Source organism: Polistes canadensis, unplaced genomic scaffold (genome assembly GCF_001313835.1).
Source record: "Polistes canadensis isolate GaletaPanama2010 unplaced genomic scaffold, ASM131383v1 scaffold_93, whole genome shotgun sequence".
NCBI classification, from domain to species: domain Eukaryota; kingdom Metazoa; phylum Arthropoda; class Insecta; order Hymenoptera; family Vespidae; genus Polistes; species Polistes canadensis.
In genome coordinates, this window is record NW_014569640.1 from 441664 (window position 1) to 460378 (window position 18715).

General features: G+C 36.9%; 1 protein-coding gene across 2 annotated transcripts in view; it reads right to left on the bottom strand.

The window, feature by feature from the left end:
• Window positions 1-9736, bottom strand: part of LOC106787135 (protein rhomboid) — a 124237-nt gene extending 114501 nt beyond the window's left edge. Inside the window, exon 1 of one of the 2 annotated variants that reach the window (XM_014749251.1) lies at window positions 9513-9736. In XM_014749251.1, coding sequence (XP_014604737.1) covers window positions 9513-9652 — 140 coding nt within the window. In that variant the 5' untranslated portion in view covers window positions 9653-9736. Of the gene's footprint in view, window positions 1-3017; window positions 4068-9512 lie in introns of those variants that run through there. The other variant, XM_014749250.1, reaches the window with a different exon arrangement.
• Window positions 9737-18715: the final 8979 nt, after the last annotated feature.

Sequence of the window (18715 nt, forward strand, 5' to 3'; positions counted from 1 at the left end):
TACACGTATTTTATTTCTTTTTGTTATATCAAAAGAATGGATCTCGGAAAGGAAATTCAAACCCGTTGGGTACGCTTTCACGCGTCAAAAAGAAAAAAAAAAAAAAAAAAAAAAAAATAAAAAAAAAAAAAAAAAAAAAAAAAAAAAAAAAGGAGAAAAGAAAGGAAATCTCGTCTCGTCTCGTTTCGTCGGTTTTAAATTTCTTGGCACATATTTTCTACGATTTTCCATCATCGTGTAAAAATTCTTTCTCTCTCTCTTTCTCTCACCCTTTATTTCAAAAACATTTTCCTTCTTTGGAAACTTTACTGTACTTACACAAAAATAAAGGATGAAAAAAAAACAAAGTAAGATCGGAAGAAAAGTGTTCTCTATCTCTCTCTCTCTCTCTCTCTCTCTCTCTCTCACACACACTCCCTCTTATTATCTCTTTCTTTTAACTGTGAATCGTTCACGAAAAAAAAAAAATAAAACGATTCGCGAGCTAACCGATGAACAAAACAAACACAACACACACAACACAAACGGAGAAAAAGATTTTTATCGTTCGACAAAGTTTCGCGCGTTGGGTGATTCCAATTTATAACGCGATACCATTTTATAACGCGGAACTAATGGTGGTTCGATCGGATCGACGAGGAAGAAAACACTGAGTGAGTGAGTGAGTGAGTGAATAAATGAGTGAGTGAGAAAAAAAGCCAAGAAGAAACAGGGGAGGGACGTCGAACGTGAAAAGTGAACAAATATACGAGGGTGGGGAAAAGAGAGCAAAATAATATATATAGAAAAAAAAATGTTAAAAAAAAAAAATAAAAGAAAAAAAGAGAAAAAAAAATGAAAGAAAGAAGAGTCGACGGCACAGGCCTCTTTCGTGAGTCCCGCTTTTCCATGTCACGGGAAAAAAAAAAGAGAGAGATAAAGAGAAGGAAAGGGGAGGGGGCGACTGAAGGAAAGGAAAGATGAGGGGGGTGGGTGGGGAAGGGGGTTGAGAACTCACGTTCGACAGATGGTGCCGACGGACGAATGACGTGTCCGTTGGTAACGCATCGCGACTCGAGGAAAATTTGTCTACCTTTTCCATCAACCAAACCATTTTTATAAGATTGTGTATGTGCAGCATCCATATACGTGTACTTATGCATTCGTGTTTTTGCCTTATACGTCGTGTGTGTGTGTGTGTGATTTGCCCGCCATTTTTTCTGCAACTACATTTTCTTCTTTCGATTCAAGTTGTTGATTGAAATGATTTTATAAATCTTTTAAATTAAATATGTATTGTTATTGAGAATGAATGAATAGAATGAATGAATGAATGAAAAGAAGAAAGAAGTTGCCTCGTTGTCCGACAAATGCATCGCAAACAATCAGTTGTGGTATAGTAAATGATTGGCGTGTATAGGTAGAATAGGATACTAGATGTATTATATATATATACATGTGTGTATGTATATATATATATTTATATGTTTTGTGTATTCTACCAATAATACCTTTATCGATTCAAATAAATAACGTTGGAGGAGTTATCGAATAAATGTTAAAACGTGATTACACGAATAGAAAGTGTTCATTCGGAATCGATTAAAAGGGTGATACATATTTTGCATTATTACACCGAAAGAGAAATAGAGATATGAATGTATACTGAAACATTATATATACATACGAATAAATTATTACTATAAATGCATATATATATATATGAATGTATTATATTTATTTATATATAAAATATGCATGACACACACAGTGTAATACGTTACGTCCAATTTCCTCTATTATTGATATGCGTATTTTCAATTAGAGAAAAAGATGAAATTCGAAAGAGAGAGGGGAAAAAAAAAGAAGTGGAGGAGATAAAAAAAAAAAAGAAAAGAAAATAAAAGAAAAGAACGTTGTATACCTTCGACACGCGATAAGATAGTACTTTTTTTCTTCCGTTTAGACGGAAGGACAAAAAGAAAAAAAAGAAGAAGAAGAAAGTAAGATTTACACCTTGGGTCGCCGTTGAAAAAGTGAGACAAAGCGAAAGATCGACGTTACACCTTAGGAGAGGTAAGGGAGGAAGAGGAGCAAACGAGAAGCCGACAAAGAACGGACGACTTTGAAAAGATCGTACGTTGTTTATCCACGTTGCCTTCTCCTTTATTTTGTGTCTTCTCTAACGTCGTCGTTTGATTTCTATCGTACTATCCTACGAAAACAATGATTCTCGAAACGTTCTCTTCTCCTCTCTCACATCATAACAAATGTATGTTAACACTGGCAACGTATTGTACTTATATTAATATCGATAGAAATTAAATAAAAACGTGGATATCTCTTTTAAACGTGATAATCTCTTGCGTGAAGTTTACAACTACGTACACAAGTGAATTTTCATACATAGAGTTAATCAAAATATATAGAAATGGGATGATTACTTTATTAAATATTACATTATTAAAATACGCGAATATATCTAATCGAATGAAATATTACTATTGTAGAATATTAACGTCAAATCGTGGTCTTTCTTACATTTTTCTTCTCTCGAAGATATGAAATTTTCGAAGAAAATGATGAGAATAGTTTGCAATGTCTTGCCGACACATAAACATATCCGATTGATCAAATTTGTATTATTATTATTATTATTATTATTATTATTATTATGATTGTTATTAATATACGAATCGTTTTGAGAATGTTTCTTCGAATATGTGTTGGTACTTGGAGGCGTTTCTATTTTCGATTCCTATATATTTCGGGAGTCTTTAGTCTTTTTTATTTCGAAATACAACATCCTGCTTTCGCAAGAAGAAACGAACGAATGTCACGAGAAACGAAAGCAATCATCAAACGGACGACGAGCACTGGTTGGATGTAATTTTCTTCAATATATTGAGAGAACAATCGAAGAATCGAGGGAAAACAATAGAACGTAGCATCAATTCTTTGTTATTCTTCAAAGTTAAAAAATGTGAAAGCGCATAGAAAGAAAAAGAAGAAGAAAATAAATGTGATTTGTTATTTACATGATCGACGTGTGCTGTGGCCTGTCCATTTCGGGAAGAACATTGCTGGTGTTGGTGCCGTGAGATCCTTGCACCTGTGTAACTTGTGCGTTGGTGATGTTGACGGCAGTAGCAGTTGTAATATTATTATTATTAGTAGCAGTAGTCCTGGTTCCCTGTCTCGCGTTATCCTTCACAATTTTGGTCGCGCTCAGTGGCGTGGCGGTCACGCACATTGTCCCACCGACCTCTTGTCTCCACGTTGCCGGTGAGGAAGAGGAGGAGGTACAATCTCGTATCAGCACACCAGCAGCACCATAATCGATAGAATCACGAGTTACGAATTCTCGAGCGGTGGCTGCACCTTCGTTAGCACCTCCCGATATAAGAGTAGCACTAACGTCAGGAGCAATCAGCGGCACTTTTTGATATCGCGAAGGTCACGCGTTTTTATCCAACGAGATCGCGTTACGACGATGATTTCTCAAACTTCTAACTCGTGGTAGCCAAAATAATAACACCTTCGACAAATCGTAACGTAATTTTCTGATGCCGGTTTTGTCGTTATCGATGTTCGTCAATGATGACGACGTCCTTTCGCGATCGGGTGCGCGATCGCTCGCGCAAAATACGCGAGCTCTCGCACGCTCGTCCTCGACGAATCGAGGAATTCGATTACGCGCCACGGTCCCTATTCTGACAAACCTTCCTTTCCTTATTGTGTTAACTTTAAATGCACCTTTCTTTCTCTTATTTCTCGTTAAAAGAAACGAGAGAAAGAGAATGATTATAAATAATTGAACGTTGATTCGGCCAATGAAACTGACAGGTGTAGGAGCGCGCTCGCGATATATATCGCGGCCGAAGAAAACGTGTTTTCACATGTACAATGCCGTACGTTCGCAGGTCCCACCTCGTGGCGCGCCGCGGGCCTACTGAGTGACTGACTGACTGACTGACTGCTTGGAGCCTCGAGCGACGAGCGGCCACGAGCCGCCCTGCGTGGGTGCACACGCGGTCCTACGTGCTCGGTGGGGAGACCGCATCACCGATAGGCCCCTGCCGCTCTCGGATCTTGGTGGGGAGCGCCGCTAGCCAATCACGAGCCACGCCGCTCGTACGCGCCGCCGACTCGACCCCTGCGACTCCTAGCACGGATGGCATTCGCTCGACGCACGTCGCGCGGTGCGCGTCGTCGTTAAATTTCATTCGACGTTTACCCTTTGCTTTACCTCTTTTTGTTTTTACTTTTGTCCTCTTTTTTTTTTTTCTTATCTTCTCTTTTATTCTCTTATCCTTTATAGCTTCTTGTCGGAATCAAACAAGCGCAAATAGTGTTACACGTCGTCGTCGTCGTCGAGTCAGTGCGCGTCCAAATTCGATTGTTAGATATTCTGTGTCGAAAACTACTAAAAGTGTCATCTCGTTCTTCGTATATAAATCGAAGAAGAACGAAATATATATTACACGTGGGTGAAATAATTCATAGGTGTTAAAAATGATCTACGATGGAGTTTGCTCGTGCCGTTCGATTCCTCGGATAGTGTGATGCACTCCATAAAATATTTGGTGTCTCGAACGCAAGATGCTGTTCTACTGTCTCTCCCTCTTTCTTTTTCTCTCTCTCTCTCTCTCTCTTTCTTTCTCTCTCTCTCTCTGTCTTCTTCGAACCAACCTGGTGAATGACGACGACGATGCCAACGAAAACCAGGTGCAGATGTTTTCGCCACCCTCGACGAGCCCTGCGTATTTTTCACGAACCAATGGGCCACTTTGCCACGTCACCTTTTACGTTATCCCTCTATTAGCTCGAGACACGTTAGTTGCGTGACCGCTCGGACCTGCTATGGATAATCTACCTTCCAAAAACCCGGTGCCCTTTAAGGATTTTATCGTTCGATCGATCGACCACGCTGCTGACATTTAAGACTAATTGTTTATTTTCTGCTTTTCTTTCTTTTTCTTTTCTTCTTCTTCTTCTTCTTCTTTTATGTGACAATTTTTTGTGACAAGTTTTTTTCTTTTATACCAAAAATGCTCTTTTTCGATAAATTAATAAAACACGTTTGCAAAATAATCGATTATTGTCATTATGTGTATTCCTTTGAAATTCCCTCCTCCCTTTCCATAAATTTTCTATCTAAAAAAATACACTTTTGTATGTAGACAAAATTATATAAGATGAAACTTTTGTGATTTTAATGTTTCATACGTTGAGCAAAAAAAAAAAAGAAACTTGCACGAAATTTTCACAAAGATTCTTTGGGGGGGGGGGGGGGGGGAGGAAAAAGACTTACGCTCGTTATACTTAACAGGGTGCGATATCACTAGGGGTTTTTTCTTTTTTTCACGATAGATTGCACAAAGGTATTTAATTACATTTACTAAGTAAGAAAAAATTGTGGTATTTATTTTATGAAAGAACGAAGACTGAAACGCCAACGATGCTGCGAGAGTAAAAAGATATACAGGCTTTGTCTTTTAACGTCATTTTTCAACAAAGAATATCTGCTTTCACCTCTAGGATTATCTTCGTGATCTGGGAATACATACGTGTCTCGTATTATTCAAGTAACATCTATCCTTTCTATTTTTTATATTCTTATTTTAAAAGAAAATCCTTCGACAATTGGAAAAGTATACAGAAGGGAAGTCACGTAACTCGTTACAAGTCTCTTCCTCGTTCTTTTCGACGAGAAGAAAATCCAACGTCGTTGACGTTTCGTGACATTTTTAGAAGTACCCTTACGAAAAGAAAAAAAAAAGAATCACTTACGAATATTATATCACTCCTTCGTTCGTAACGATTTTTTTTATCGATAAACAAATATATTTATCGAATATTTGTTTGTAAATATATTTCGATGTAATTAAAATTGTACAAAAATTTGTTAAATTGGGTATTAAACAGAAAAAAAATAAGAAAAGAAAAGAAAACAAATTTACAAGTTTCTCAAAGAAAAATCCAAGAAAATGAATTCGTACAAATGTTTCCTCTCTCTCTCTCTCTCTCTCTCTCTCTCTTCTTTATTATAAATAAGAATATATAAACATTCTCGATTACTCGGTTTCTCGACATTTAATATAGAATCGTAAGAAAATATTATTATGGTAAAATATATAAAGAAAATTCATGTCTCTTATATAAGAGCAAAACTTATCACGAAAGAGACGAATGTGGATACGTATCAAACGTCGAGCAGCAGTGCCAGGGGTTCCTCGAGCGTGTTCGATACGACTTGTTCCCGACTGCTATTCATAAATAATTCATCTTATCGTCTGTGCGAAAGGAATAAGAGAGAGAGAGAGAGAGAGAGAGAGAAAGAGGGAAAACATAGTCGAGGAACCCTACGAGAGAGGTAGAACCGAGAAGAGTTAATGAAAGATAGACGAAACGTAAGGGGGAAAAGAAAGATCAAGGAAAGAGACACAGCATTACTCCTCTTCCTCTCTCTCTCTCTCTCTCTCTCTATCTTTCTCTCTCTTTTTCACGGTCTATCTCTCTAACTTTAACAACACGAAATCTCCGTGCCGCGATGAAATTCCTGTGTACACAAGATAAGAGAGAAGCACGGCAACCTGCAGGCAGGTTCCTTGCAAATAAAATATCGTCTCGTGTTGAGGTAGAAGAAGGGCCGAAGAAAATTGTTGTAGCGCTGTTACGAATGTATGAGAGAGAAAAAGAGAGAGAAAAAGAAAGATAAAAAGAGAGAAAGAACAGAGTTTCAACGAAAATATGAAAAGAGGCTATATTCCGAGCAGGTTCGAAGTTGTGTACTTGAAATTCGGTGTGAGTAGAACCCTTAAGTCTTGGCGCTAGCATACTACTCGCGGTTATTCTCGCGTGTATATACAACACCCTCTCATTTCTCCTCCTTCTCCTCCTCCTTTTACGTTTTACCATTCCTCCTTGGTTGCAACTATTACTGCTACTAGCGTATCTCGCTAAAAGTTCTTATTCTTATTCTAATTTTTATTCTTTTTTTTCTTTTTTCTTTCATGGTTTCAGGTGCATGGTAAAAATGTTGGATAATATTGTATGAGTTTTTATATTAAAAGATTGATTTCTATTAACAATGTTAGTCGATTTCTAAACCTAATAAAGATATTATTTAAATATCCTCAAAATCGGATAAAGAACACTTTTGTAAAAGATATCTATTTTTGGTCAATTCGAATCGCTAATATAATTTTGGAATGGTGTAATTAATGTTCGTTAACCGATTACTCATACTATTATAAATTCATTTTTGTCATACTTATTTTTTAAACAATTATGTAATTTTGAAAATGTGTATTTTGTAATAAGGAATAAAATATTTTTGTCATTGTATTGAATAAATGGATATTGATTTTTGTCAGTAAAGAGTGACTCTTGGGGATGACACTGAATTATTTTGTTTCCATACTTATACTTTGATTATTCTTTTCGTTTAGTTTCTTTATCTTTTCCTTTTCTTTTGTTTTATTCTTAAGTTTACGAAACGAAGTAAAATTCTATGGTTATTAAAAGAGCATAGAATTTTATAAGAAAACGACGATTTTTACTGTACCATTACGTTCCCAGTAGAACTAAAGCGAGAAAGTACGAGAAAATTTAATAGTAGTAGTAGTAGTAGTAATAGTAATAGTAGTAATAGTAGTAATAGCAGTAACTTGGTAGTACTTGAAAGTCGCGAAACTCGAGAAAAGCGTGGAACACGCGAAAGAGTAAGAGAAAGAGAGAGAGAGAGAAAGAAAGAGAACTAGTATATCTATCCACGTTTGTTCCCCGAACTTTCCATTCGAGAGAGAAAAGAAGCTCTGCATCATTAATCACGAAGATAACGAGCTTTAAGGATCGGACGTTACATACAATTAGTTTCTTAGTCTTGGCTTAAGTCGTAATTAGTCTTTGAAAATGAAGAAGAACGCGCGTGGAAAAGAGGGAGGGTTACTACTTTCTTACGCGTTTTTACCTATCGTTTCGTTTCGACAAAACGAAATAAAAAAGATAAATGAAAACGAGTAATATCATTTTTCTGATTTAATTTTTATCATAGGGTTAACAATATTAAAGATTAATTTCTCCATTCAAATAATACTATCCCCTATTAATCAATAACAAAAATAAACGTTCTTAAATCAATCAATTATTAACAATAAAATCATCTCAATTCGTGTTTTACTTCCAATCCAATTTTAACGAAGGATAACGCGATTTCTACAATTAAGCGTATTCGCGTATGAATAAAGAGAAAGAAGACAAAAAAAAAAAAGAAACAGGATGAAAAACCGGTAGAAGGGAGAAAAAAAGAAGGCAAGAAATCCATTCATCCGAAGTCATATTCTTTCGTAGCGAAGTTAAATCTTTAAATAACGCGCCAGACGTTTCCTCCAAATTCGTTCGCGAATCGAAGAAAGACGAGTAACAAAATAAAGAAAGAAAGAAGTAGGGGGATCGGTGGGTTGGGGTAAAGGGGATATGGGATGGGGAGGGAAGGGGGGGAGGTAAGAAGGAATAAAGAACGGGAGATCGTTCTCGTCGTTGAGCCAAGAAGAGAAACAGGAAGACGTTGATGGTTCGCGGGTCGTACGAGCTACAAGCAACGTCGCTACTCTTCCTCCTCTTCTTTCCCTCCCCCTACCCCTCCCCCAATCCTCCCCCTTTCTTCCCTCCTCCCACGCTCGAGATTCCCTCGCATGGGTAACGATGCGGCGCATAAAATGCAGAGCAGAAACACAGTAAGAACGGTCGTGTCTCCCACCCTTTTCTGTTCTCCATCCCCCACATATGTATATACGTACGATACGTACGGTACGTACGGTAAGATATTCCAGTGGAATAGTAAAACACAGGACCTCGACGTTTTCTTCTCATTTTATCTCATTTTATCCGTTCACCTTGCACATCTTTCTTTTCTACTAGCAGTAGGTCTCCGTACCCAGCTAAGATTCACCCCTCGTCAAAGAGAGAGAGAGAGAGAAAGAGAGAAACTGTTTCTTTCTTTCTTTCTCTATACTTCGGGAAAACTCCTTTTTACCGTCTCCACGAGATGTCACAGAGAAAGGGTGAGAGGGAGAGAGGGAAAGTATCGATTTATCTGAGTTTGCCCTTTTATACTCTGCCTTTAGCTTCGGCTAGCTAGGTTTTCTTTTTTCTCGTCGTGTTTGTTTGTTTGTTTTGTTGCTTTTTGTTTCTTTTATCTTTTATTCTATTTATTTTAAGGAACTAAAGGTAATTTTTTTGTTTGGTGTGATTAAAATGTTGATTAATTCTTTTTTTTTTTTTTCCCTAATAATTTTACGATTCAAATATATTATCGTAGAAAAAGTGTATTAATTTGATTCTTAATGAATTTGTTTTAAGGAAATTGTATATGTTGTACTATGTGTTATTGTATTGAATATTTCTTGTACTTGCACACCTATGATTTTTGTTTGATTTAACATATTTTCTAACGATACTTGTTATGTAACATTTGAAATATCGTTAACGTACTTTGTGACAGAAAAGAATTCAAGATTAAATATTACCTGCGAAACAAGGGTGGCTCGTGAACTAACAGATGGAAGTCGTTTTCGGAGCACACCTCACGGTCGCGATGGTGGACCGCGCATTTGAAACTTCTCGTACGTTTACCGCTCATCTGAAAGCAAAGGAAAAACAAGTGCATTAAAAAAAGAAAAAAGAAAAAAGAAAAAAGAGAAAAGCTAAACGTAGTCCGAGTTTGGTGGAATCTCACCAAATAAAAAGAGAAAAAGGCATTATTCAAGTTGGTGTTTTCTTTTTATCTTGAAAAAGAAAAAAAAAAGAAAAAAAAGAAAAAATAGAATGAAAAAATAAGATCGAGGTGCTCGAAGGCAAGAAAAATTTGGCACGTTGCCCTCGCATAAAATTTCTGTAGATCAAACGATCCGACGGTTGCTATCAAAGAAGACACGAGTCGAGGGAGTCCGCCGAAGAGGCTGCTAAACGAGGCGGTTTCCCGAAGCTTTGGCAAGATCATTTTGAGTAAGGCCGCTTGCGGTCTTCCTCGAAGCACGAAGTCTGATATTTGGATCAGGATCCGTTAACGCTGTTAGGCAAATGTAAGCAAGAACGCTAGCAGCAAACTCTGAGACGTTAAGTTACGTAGTAGGTGTGCTCTCTCCTCATTTATGTATATACTCATATATATGTACATGTGTATGTATGTAAGTAAGTAAGTAATACACGTATGCATGTATTCCTTCTCTAACGTTGAGAGAGAGCAAGCAGGTGATCGCATGGGTGTTTGTACTTGCGCGCGCGCGCGCGCACACTCTGGTCAAACACAAGAACGTCGTCTTATACTCGTCGTACTTTGCGTTGGTGTATACAAAGCTAAGTAGTACGTTGGGTTCAGTAGCGTAGAGAGAAACGTATACTTACTATTACTTGCCTCCTAGGGAAATTTCTACCTAAATATTCCCTCTCTCTCTCTCTCTCTCTCTCTCTCTCTCTCTCTCTCTCTCTCGCATATAGGTAGAATTATCGAAACGTTTCGTAATAATAGATACACCCTACCCATTACCATTCGATATCGAATTATCGTACTATGAACGATAAACGCAGGCGCACTCGCTTTAGCTTAACGTGCACTCGTAATTGACCAACGAATCGATTAACAAATAGATTGTGCAAAGCGATCCGTAAAATGGTTGCTGTCCTCCTATCTCCCACACAGAATATACCCTGAAGCGTCCACCCTTCTCTTCCCCTTTTAGAGAGAGAAAGAGAAAGAGAGAGAGAGTTTCAGCTTTCGACGTGAAGACGAGAGCCTCCAATTCCCGTTTCAAATATACGCGTATTACCGTAATAATTCGAAACGCTGTCTCAGCAGGCCCTTCTCGCTTGTCGTATCCCTCTGATTACGATGCCACTGAACTTCCTTGTAGTTAGACGAAGGTAGAGGAGGATGAGAGAGGATCGAATTTCGGTCTTGCTGCGGCTACCATGGACGGGGGATGCGCCAAGGGGTTGCTTGCTTGCTTGCTGTATGACGAGAGTGTTCCCCTTACCAGAGGAAAGAGGAAAGAGGGAAGTTCAAACGACGCATGCGCTTGATTCCTCCTTGCTTGCACGTTTGATTGCCAAAAAGAAGGCCGAGAGAAAGAGAGATAGATAGATAGAATAAGAAGGAGAGGAAAAGCTCGTGGCTGGAGGTAAATTTAATTTGCTTTCAAATCGTCCTTTCTTTCTTTGTCTCTCTTTCGTGAAGGTGAATAAGCAAGAAAGAGGAAGAAAGAGAGAGAGAGAGAGAGAGAGAGAGACCTAATTTGGCCTTCCTTATCTTTACTTAGTCGATTTTTCATCCTTTCTCCTCGGTCAAGAACATTTAACGATTCTTCTTCTTCTTCTTTCTCTCTCTCTCTCTCTCTCTTTCTTTCTTTAAAATAGCAAGGAAGGTTGTAGGAAAAATAAAAAAAAATGTAAAATAAGTTGTCTCCGTGAAAATCGACGTAGATAACGTCGGTTAGGTAGAAGCTTGTACAGTGGTATGTATGTAGGTTGGTCGTCTCAAACGAGCAATCACGGTCATAGAAGGACCCATCTGCAGGATTACTCGGCTGTCTATAATAGTGGTATTAGGCGCTTCCACCTTGCAGCTGAGTTTCTCTCTTCTCTTCTCTTCTCTTCTCTTCTCTTCTCTTCCCTTCCCTTGTTTCCCTCCACCTCATCTTCCACCTGGTTCTTCTTCTCCCATCCTCTTCCTTCTCATTCCCTTTCCTACTATCTAGCAAGCTTTCCCTCCGTCTACTTTCTCGAGGCTCTTCGATTACGAAAAGTCTGCTTCCATGCCACTCTACTAACTTGACAGTCACTAAGGGATGCTACAGAATCGATCTTTCTTCTTAGCTATATGCAACTTGATGCATTTTAATACGCTGCCTATCGCGAACTAGAAAGCCTTTGGCCACCATTTCCTTTTTCTTCTTAAATCTTTTACCCAACAAATATTATAAAAGATCTTTTGCTTCGTTCTTTTCTTTTGTCCTTTTTTTCTTTTCTTTCTTTTTTTTTTTCTCTCTTTCTCTTGAAAACTTGATAATGGAAAAATATATAATATAATAAGAAGAAGAAGAAGAAGAAAAAAAAAGAAATGTTAGAGTCAGGTTGATAATTAATAGCCGTCCGAAATGCGATCGTTAAATAATTAATTAATCGGCTTATCAGTGTAACAACGTGATAACGAATTATTTATCGGATTAAGTAATGCTAATAATGCGGATTATGATGTTGCTATTTCTTTTTTTTCTTTTTACTTTGTCTTTTTATCTTTTTTATTTTCTATCCTATTTTTTGCTTATCTATTCAATATCCATTATTTAATCATACATTACTTCGTTGAACTACGTTCGAATGAGAATTATTAAATTGTTTACTATCTCTTGTTGAAATGTTTAACGATAGTTACATAATACCAAACCATACCATTATCCCGTAATCCAAATAAGTATTCTGTCACGGACCGCCTCCGTTTCACTTCATTTCTCTTTCTCTCTGTAGAACGAATGATTCATTAATTCAATTACCATTGCATCTTTTAACCATCAAAATGGAATGTCCTATCTCTGGCAAAGGCTCGTGCGTTTCGTTCGGTTCAGCGTTAGTCCGGTTTATCGGTACGTTATACATGCTACAACGATCTATGAATATTCCAAACTGCATCGTTTTAAAACCGCGTATATTCAGGCAAACAGAGAGAATATTCTTCCTTTGAAATGTGTTTCCTCTTTCTTTTTTTCTTTTTCTCTCTCTCTCTCTCTCTCGCTACCTCTCAAAAATCATTTCATTCGGAAGAAATTCGTTTCGAGAGTTCTCGCGTATATCGATCTTACTTGCTTTGAATTTCGTAAAATACAGGAATTGTACACATGTCAACGAGCACATTGTATTCTTAAATTTTTCTTTTCATTATTATTATTATTTTTCTTTTTTCATATTTATTTTTTATTTATATTTTTCTCCTCTTTTTCTACATCATCGATGATGAACTCGGAAAATGGATATTTCATATGTGGTAGATATAAACGAATGGTTTATTTAATCGAATATGGAAAATATATGGGAAAATCGAGACGCGATATTTTTGTCCTACTTGCTCGATCGCTTTTATTTTTTTATCGATGTAATACGATCGAATAACGCATATAACATTTATCATATATTCGACATAAATAATACGCAGAGTGTTCTTTAACTACTGATACAAAATAATAGAGGATGATTCTAGACGAAAGATTAACAATAAGTCGAATATGTATAATAATAAAATTTGTTCATACAAGATTTTGTTTTCGATAAAAATAAATTTGAAAATATTCCCCGAATAATTGTACACGCTTGATTGAATTTTCATTCGATATAATTAATCATTTACAATATATCCCGTATATATGTAAAAATACGTATGATGTATTTTAACAATTAAAATAAATCAGCTATAAATATATCGCATAAAAGAGAGTAGCGATAATCGATAAACAAAAAAAAAATCCCGATTAATCGGGAGAAGCAAGAAAAAAAAAAATGATAATCGAGTATACACTTATTATCGTTTAAAATAATCGGGACAAAAAAAAGAAGAAATCGATAATTGGACGACCTCGACGAAGGAAAAAGGATACGCGGTGAACTTTTTGCGAAAGGTGTAATAAGATACACCTTTGAAGAGAAAATTTAGCTGATTTTCAAGATCTTTGGCGTAGCCAGGTGGACTTTCGACGTAATCCTTTGGAGATCAGCATTGAGACGTGCTTTGGAAGGGTAGGAGTCGGTAAGAGTAGAGAGATCGAGGTCGGTTCAGTGGTCGTCGAACGGCAACGCACCAACCAACCAACCAACCATCCAACCAACCAATCTCTCGGCCATTATCGCGCGAACGTAGCAAATCCAAAGCGACGAGTCAGCCCATCGTAAATACACCAGCAGAGTACACGCGCCGAGTTTAATTCGATTAGGGTGCGATCATCGGATTGCTCGATCGTCCGGCATCCTGAATTCGCCACCACTTCTATTCCACTCTCTGAGCAACTGCACGATCCTCATCACACTTCACTAACCAATCCTTCTTCTTCCTTCCTTATTGATAATCATTCGTGCGAGTTTAAACATATATTCGAGCTTAAAACCTAATTTATTTATATATATATTACCTCGAGGAAAGGTAATACTTTCTCGATATTCTTCCATACTTCCTTTTATTATATTTTTTTTATCAATACTTGCAATTTATCGATCGTCTACGAATGATTTCGAATTGTTGTTGATTATTTTCTTTCCATGATTTCATCGGTTTTTCTACTAGAATTAATAACGTGATCTTAAATTCATCTATCGGTAAAATACGTACACAATTTTTCTCCAATTTTAAATCTATACACACAGTATTTCGTATTTTATATTATATTACTGATTAATACAAGGATTATAATAGAAAAGATAGAAATATATTAAATATATAAAATTGAATAAGAAAAAATTGGAATGTAAGAAACTTTTGGGACAACCTAATATTGTATTGTAAAAATTGAATACTTACTGATTTATTTTCAAACGTTTTACTTATCGTAGAACGATCGGTAAGCGAAGTGAATCCTTACGCGACAATATCGATTTCTACTTGCGACGTAAATACATCTACCCACACACATGCCCACGCATACAAATACACATGCATATACACATATATAATATATTTCGTGACGAGTACTACCTTCATATTTACAATTCGGTATACACCCCTTATGAGTATGTAAGCAGTATATCTCGTAAGTATGTTTATACTACGATTTAGAGATACTCGACGCTACTACTTTTCACCTCGCTAAATTCAACGAGAAATTTTGGTGAAAATTTTCAGCAAGAACCGCTGCCGCCATTCCATTCGATCCGAATCGAAGTTGAAATGCGACGAACGAGCTGGAAACCGACATTTGTACGGAAAGGGGACAAGGAGAGGGATGGTTGGTTGGTTGGTTGGTTGGTTGGTACGATAGTATAGTCGTTTACCTTTCGTGCTCGGCCTAATGGCATGGATTTCATTATGTTGCGTTTACGCAAGGGTTATCCAACGGGTCACCGTTAGACCAGATGATTCGGTATGCTAAATTGTTGTCTATGCAAATTTGCTATCCTGCGATTTCTCCCATAAGAGATTTATTCTTATAATTTTATCGATATTTGTTAATGTGAGACTGTTTTATTTCAATCCTATGAATAAACAACACGATGACAAAATTGCATGATCTATGAGAAATATTAAAGATGAAAATTAATTGAAAAGATGAAATATTATTGCAAATATCGTAAATGTACGCTCTAATAATAATAAGAATAAAGATGAGAAGAGATGGAAGAAGAAGAAGAATAAGAATAAGAAGAAGAGTACGTAGGTAACGTAGTGATATTTTGTTTGCACGTCAATCTGCATAATTATCGAGTGTCTCGATGAAATCTCTGAGATCTAGGACAAGACGGGGGTATTCTAACGGATCGATGAACAAGAATGAAAGGTGGAAGATCCAAGAGAAGGAGGTGGAAAGATCCATGAGGTTAGTGAGTTAAAGTGTGGTAAACATCGAGAAGCTCATTTATGCAAATCGAAGCGCACGTTACTCGCGTGAAAAGCTGCTTTCCTTGCGACGCCTCGGCGCATATTCCCTTGTAAATTTCTTATCATCGTCTTACTCATCAATCTCTTTAACCCCTTTCCATCACGCCACCACCAGTTTCACTCGATTCCATCACCCTTCTATATTTTTCTTTCATAACGACAATCGAAACTTCTAATACCACCCGTGCAACCCTAAACTAAGTAAATACTTGAGTAAGTACTTTCCTCAACCACTTATTTTTCTTATTAATCGAGGATGATTAATTAACACGTCGTGTTATTGATAAATATCAATTTGATACATCATTTATTTTTTATTAAGTTGTTGTTGTTGTAGATAAGACAGTTCAAATTTGTCTACTTTGATATCTCGAGTGTTTTATTAAATTCTATTTACCTTTATCGTCTAATACAAACTGCCAAGGCGCGTACTAGACGTACTTTTGTTAAATTAGCTTTCCACTTAAAAGGTTAATAAGATGGACGGTAGCTACTAGGATCATTGATTAAACGTACCTTGAAAGAATAATAGTAAGGAGAGAAAAAAAGGGAGGAGAAAAAAAATAAAGGGAACAGAAAAAAGAAGAAAACAAAAGAAAAAAGAAAAAAAAAGAAAATAAAAGGAAACATTAATCGCTAGAGAACGAAACGGAGACCATTTTTCTTTCGTTAATTCCCTGAACGCGAAGTAATTGGACGTTGTCTTAATCCGTTCTCTGGAAATAGGGAAGGGCATTTTAAGCGAGAAAGAAAAGCTTCCTTTACGCCTCACGAGCAACTCGAGATTGTATCTTCTAACGACAAACCAACCAACCAACCAACCGGCTTGCCACCCACCCTAGCCAGCCAACCAACCACCTTCCTCCCACCCTCCTAATGCGTGACCGGGGTCAAGATGGCACCGCTAGACACGGCATTTTCTACGAGTGTGTTCACTCATTGCAGGAGAACACGTACCGTCGCGAAAATAAGCTCCGAAGTTATAAGCACCCTGGGACCACCCACGACGAGATCGCGAACGATCTACGTGTTTATTAGCTCAACCAATAGAGAAGTATCCTCTTATATATTATGTCTCTCTGTCCGAGAGAGAAAGACAATACAATATTATTTATGTATATATATATATATCTATTTATTTGAAATTAATTATATTATCATCGTTTTGCTATTTCTTTTTTTTTTTTTCTTCTTCTTCCAATAAAATTGTGCCGCAATATCGCTGACGTATGTCTACGTATAAAAAAAATCATCGAATATTCTTCATTCTCACTTTTTCGAGTAAGCTTAAGCAAGCGTTTAATAAACCCTCATATCGCACGTAAATCCGATGAAAAGAACAGAACCAAAGAAAGAGTTTTATTGGACGTACAGAGAGAGAGAGAGAGAGAGAGAGAGAGAGAGAGATAGAGATAGAAAGAGAGTAGATTGAGATAGAACGAGAAGATGGGTGCGATATAGAAGCGAGAACAAAAGCAAATAGGTGGAAGGAGAAGTATAGTAGGTAGGGTAGCGCACGGATTCCGCGAGAACACTAATCCCTCGTTAGTAAGGATTATGGTATGCACTACTGCATCGCTACGAACGTGCAAAGCACTTTGACATGGCTGCGTGTCAAGTTGCAACGTAGCTAGTTACTTGTTTCGATAAGTACATCTAATTGGCAGACTGTGTTTCGATGCTAGGAAACTGTCCGATTCTGCATCCCTTTCTCGTTCTATCTGTATCTATATCTCTCATTTCTCTTCTGAATAGTGAGAATGCAGTTAGTTGTTCCTGTTGTATGGCTCGATCGCCGACGCATTGCGGGACATTGAATGGTGAATTCGATAGGGTGATATTATGTAGTTGCTTGAAACTGATTCAAATATTGATCCTCTATGATCTTTCCAATTTCTCGACTAATTTATAAAGTTGACTCATTGAATTAATTGGCTCGTATTTACTTAATGTGTTAGAACATCGTCAAACATCGTTAACAATTGTTAAAACAAATCATTTATTTTACAATATTTGATATAATATAATATGATATTTTTATAGCTAGCTAGATATATATATTATTATTATTTTAAACAGGGTGAAAGAAAAAGAAGAAAAATAAAAGTGAAAGAAAAAGAAAAAGAAAAAGAAAATTATTCTCGACTTACTCTCAAGATCTACGCCTTTCTCTTCTACAGGTGGTTGAGAAACGAGATCAGGATTTGTCACGGCTGAGGATTCGAGGATACGGGAGCATGCCGTTGTCGGCAGGAAGCGTCCTTACTACAGACTGCTGGTGGTTGGCTTGCTGGCTTACTTTCCTTGCTTGCTTGCTTGCTCTCGCCCGAGGAGAATGAGATCGACGCCACCCTTTTTCCGTCTAACACCTTTTTCCCCGACCTAGTCCGAATCTCTTTACGGATATGTAAATATTTTACGAATCGTCTGTTCTAACAAATAGAGACTACGATTTTGTTTTGTCGATTCTTCTCTTTTTTTTTTTTTTTTTCCTTTCTATCCTTTACACGATTTATCTACGAATATTATTAAAAAAAAAAGAAAAAAATACTATAAAATAAGACGCGATTCTATAATCACAATATTATATCTTTATTTGTCATTAAAGTAAAATAATCCGAAAACCAAAAATATCCACGATGTTTATCGTTCGAGATTAAAAGTCATTTGATTATTTTAAAGACGAATTTTTGTATATAAAAAAATTGATTGTATAAATAGTATTTTTTTGTTTTTTTTTTTATACGTACTTATCAATAAAATAAGAGAGTTAAATGCAAATTGAGTTAACGGGAGACATACCTACCGGTAGGAAAGTATCGAACCGTGAAGGTAGGCGATAGAAGAGAAAGGATAATGAAAGCCAACGCTTGCGAAAACAACGTTGCATAGCCGGAACGAAGTATAGTACTCGTAAGTAGTCATCGTCGAAGGAAATGCGTTGCATCCTTTTTCCTTCTTCTTCTTCTTCTTCTTCCTTCTCCTTTTTTTTTTCTCTCTAATTACATCGGTAATTATGAAAGTGCCTTATTATTATCAGCTAGAACTCTCTGGCTCGGCGGCTCTGGTAACGAGCAAACGAATGAACGAACGAACGTA